At 37.2% G+C, this 3464-nt stretch overlaps 1 protein-coding gene across 11 annotated transcripts in view; it reads right to left on the bottom strand.

The window, feature by feature from the left end:
- The window catches only part of LOC107700301 (slit homolog 2 protein-like), a 79353-nt gene that overhangs the window by 27061 nt on the left and 48828 nt on the right, over nucleotides 1-3464 (bottom strand). For all 11 annotated transcript variants that reach the window (XM_016501914.1, XM_016501917.1, XM_016501918.1 and 8 more), the window contains 2 exons: nucleotides 1358-1429; nucleotides 1201-1272 (listed from right to left, as the gene is read on the bottom strand). In XM_016501914.1, the coding sequence (XP_016357400.1) occupies nucleotides 1201-1272; nucleotides 1358-1429 (144 nt within the window). The remainder of the gene's footprint in view (nucleotides 1-1200; nucleotides 1273-1357; nucleotides 1430-3464) is intronic.

The following is a 3464-nucleotide window of genomic DNA, read 5'->3' as shown; positions in this document are numbered from 1 at the left end:
TCAGCAGGAGAGATTTGCAATGGCTGGCTGGTGTTCCTAAGAGGCTGGTCCGAAGGGAACGAGAGAGAGAGAGAGAGAGAGGGAGAACTGATCCGCCCACTAAGTTCTGGCTCATTGGAACCCGGTCAGTAAAGAAAACCAAAGAAAACACACAGACCAAGCAAGTAGGACATATACATCCCATCCCCCTAAAACACACACATCTGCACACTGAAAATGCCAGGCCAAAACAAATAGCTTAACATATTTGAGCAAGAGCTTATATTAGTGTGTTTCATATTCTAAGGCTTTAGCCATATACAGTAAAAACTTTTTTTTTTCGTCTTTAGTCTTGGAGTTACCAAGCTTACTTGCTTTTTCTTAAATTGGTCATGCTTTAATTTATGAACCGATTTTCACTGTTAACTATGACATTTGCCTCAATAAACTCCTAATTTGCTGCTTATCATAGTAAGTTAGTTGGTAAGTTTAGGTATGGGGTTGGATTAAGGGATCTAAAATATGCTCATGCAGAATAAGCTATTAATATGTGCTTTATAAGTGCTAATAAACAGCCAATATACTAGTAATATGTACGGAGCTCCGCACATGGCATGCAGGAAAAAAATTGTAGGCTAAATCCTGTGCACGATTTACTAATTCATTCCCCCTGATTTGCTAAATCGTGCACAAGATTTATAAATCGAGAGAACTAGTAAATTGTGTGCACGACTTAGCAAATCGAGGGAACGAAATAGTAATCCTATGCACGGTTTAGTACATCGAGGGAACTAATTAGTCAATTGTGCACACGATTTATTTATTTTTTCTTGCATGTCATGTTCGGGGCTCCGTAAATATGCATGCTGATAAGCAACTGTTACTAGTGAGAATTGGTCCCTAAACTAAAGTGTTACCAACAAATCAAATCATTTGAATTCATATAAAATCGCCTGCTTGTAAAATACTTTGTTTTCCTATGAGATCAGTACTATTCATTTATTTATTTATACAACTTGTTTTAAGATGGCACCTTTAAAACTGTACGTCTATTGAAATGACAAGTGTCCCGTATGTTTGACTCTGACTCTACAGGGATTTATCTGTTCTGTTCTCTAAAAGCTTGAATGAGTCAGATCATCAATAATTGAAGAATGGAAGCTTAATGTAACTCTTACATTCTCTTCTCACGCACACACACAGATATACATAGATACTCACAGAGAATTCAAAGATCGGAGACCTTGAAAGGAGTCTGAAGCCAGTTCGGTTATTTGATTATTACTCAAATCTCTGAGAAAAAAAGAAGAAAGTTAGAGAAAAATGAGGAATAAGTGTGTAATTATGTATGTATGTGTGCTCACATGGACACACTCACATTCTCCGCAGGCGTTTGTAAGGTGCGAATGCTCCTGGCGGAATAACCTTGATGGAGTTCTGCTCCAGTCGGCTGTGAACAGAGAGAATAAACCAGATCAACAAATGTAGGGAACGTGGCAGAGGGAATAATCCAGGTGAATGATGGCCACTGACAGCACTATTGAGAAGCTATTGGAAAAGTATGAAAATGATGGGCGATGACGGGTTCGGAATTTTTTCGTAATCTCGGACATTAAATCTGAGTTTAAAGTCTGTTTTTGTAATACAGAAATTTAACACAATGAGAGGGGTACCAAGACAAAAGAGGGGGGAAATCAATGTGACAGGCACAAATGTGAGATTAATGTCAATATCTCGGAGATGAATCTAATCACAGCTGTGTCTGTTTGCTGTAGCTCCAGTTTGAGGTAGTGCCCATGTCTGGAAGAGTGTGTGCTTGTGGGATTTGGTCAGACTAAAAACAAATCCAACATCTGTGTTCCATGAAAAATTGAATTATAAACACATTGACATTTTAACATGGCCTTAAAAGTGCACTCAGTGTTTTCTTGCAGTAAAGCATTTACCCCTTAGGAAAAGAACAGTACTTATTGCAGATGAGATAAAGACTCCAGTTATATTAGTAGCAAAACTGTTGTATTTTACATGAAGTCGGTCACATCATAAGGCCGCCGGTCACCTAATGGAGCCGTCACACTTTATCTGAATAACCTCCCTCTTATCAGATACGAGATATGATATGAGAAATAACTGAATGTCTTTGGAAGTCTGTTACCCACTCTAAACAAAAAAATAAAGAGATCATCATGATTTTTTTCCTCATTATTGTCACTCTTGACACATTATAGTTCACAGTTGCGATGTTATTTCTCGTAATTCTGACTTTAAATCTCACAGATGCGACTTTATTTCTCACTGTGTCTTTGTATCTCAAAATGCAACCCAGGCTCATGGAAAACACGTACTTTTAGTGACGTTTCTGCAACATATTACTATATGCAACATATTATTATAATATTCTGCGATATTACATACCTTTATGGAAGGTAAGTGAAATGTCTGGTGAGTGGTGCTAAAATGCACGTTCAATACGTGATGACCACGTTTTTATTACATTGCTTCAGGCAAGTAAACCCAACCCTAAACCTACCTGATAGTGTTAACGATAGCTAAAGTGATATAAAACCCATTCGCTGATGCAGTCGTGCTGTTTTAACTTCCTTATACGAGGGTTTGAGCTGTTTTGTTGAACTGTAGTTTCACAGGATTCGAACCGTAGCGTATACTGTATCGAGTGAGCTACCGAACAAACCTACTGTGTTAGAAAACCCATACATATGAAGCTGGATATGTGACGCTAACGTTCAAAATTATCAGTTTTCAATTCTCACAGCATGTTAAAATTGTTTTGAAGTCATAATATCAACAATATTGTCATAATGTCGACAATAATATGAAGACATAATATTGTGCAAGGAATTGTGAGAAAATTAGGCTTTCTTAATCAAAACTCTGGACCTGTAAATCATACTTTGTGTGAAAAGGAATAAAAGTTTTACTGCCTCTAGTGTTCATTTCAACTGGAAACTGATTTGTACAGTACATATAGGTAAGTTTTTTGAGTTTTGCAGAAACGCAGATAGAGGCATGTATTTCCAATAGGCCTGGCTAGTCAAAATGTGACATTATATCTCACAATGTGATTATATCTCACAATTGCAAATGTACATCTTGTTCCTTACTTCAAACTTTTTCTCACAATCACCTGTTTTATTTTTTACTCTTTATGGCAATAACAGGTTTCCATACGTGGCTGCTGGCTAACTACTGTATTTCTACAATCATAAAACAAAACTGATGCTTTGGTGTGAGTGCACTTTTGAACAAACACACATGCGCACACAAATCCAAATAAAAACCTGAAAAGAAAGTATTTTAAATTGTAAAAATTGTACATTTGAGCTAATTTAATTTTCATTAAATGCGGGGTTAGAGAGTCGGACTTGTAACCCAAAGGTTGTGGGTTCGAGTCTCAGAGTGCAAAAAATGGCTGCTCACTGTTCTGGGTGTGTGTTCATGGTGTGTGTGTGTGTGTGTGTGTGTGT

This window comes from Sinocyclocheilus anshuiensis, unplaced genomic scaffold (genome assembly GCF_001515605.1).
Source record: "Sinocyclocheilus anshuiensis isolate Anshui unplaced genomic scaffold, SAMN03320099.WGS_v1.1 scaffold326, whole genome shotgun sequence".
NCBI classification, from domain to species: domain Eukaryota; kingdom Metazoa; phylum Chordata; class Actinopteri; order Cypriniformes; family Cyprinidae; genus Sinocyclocheilus; species Sinocyclocheilus anshuiensis.
Note: the sequence above shows the minus strand (reverse complement) of the source record. Positions and strands in the feature narration are given on the sequence as shown.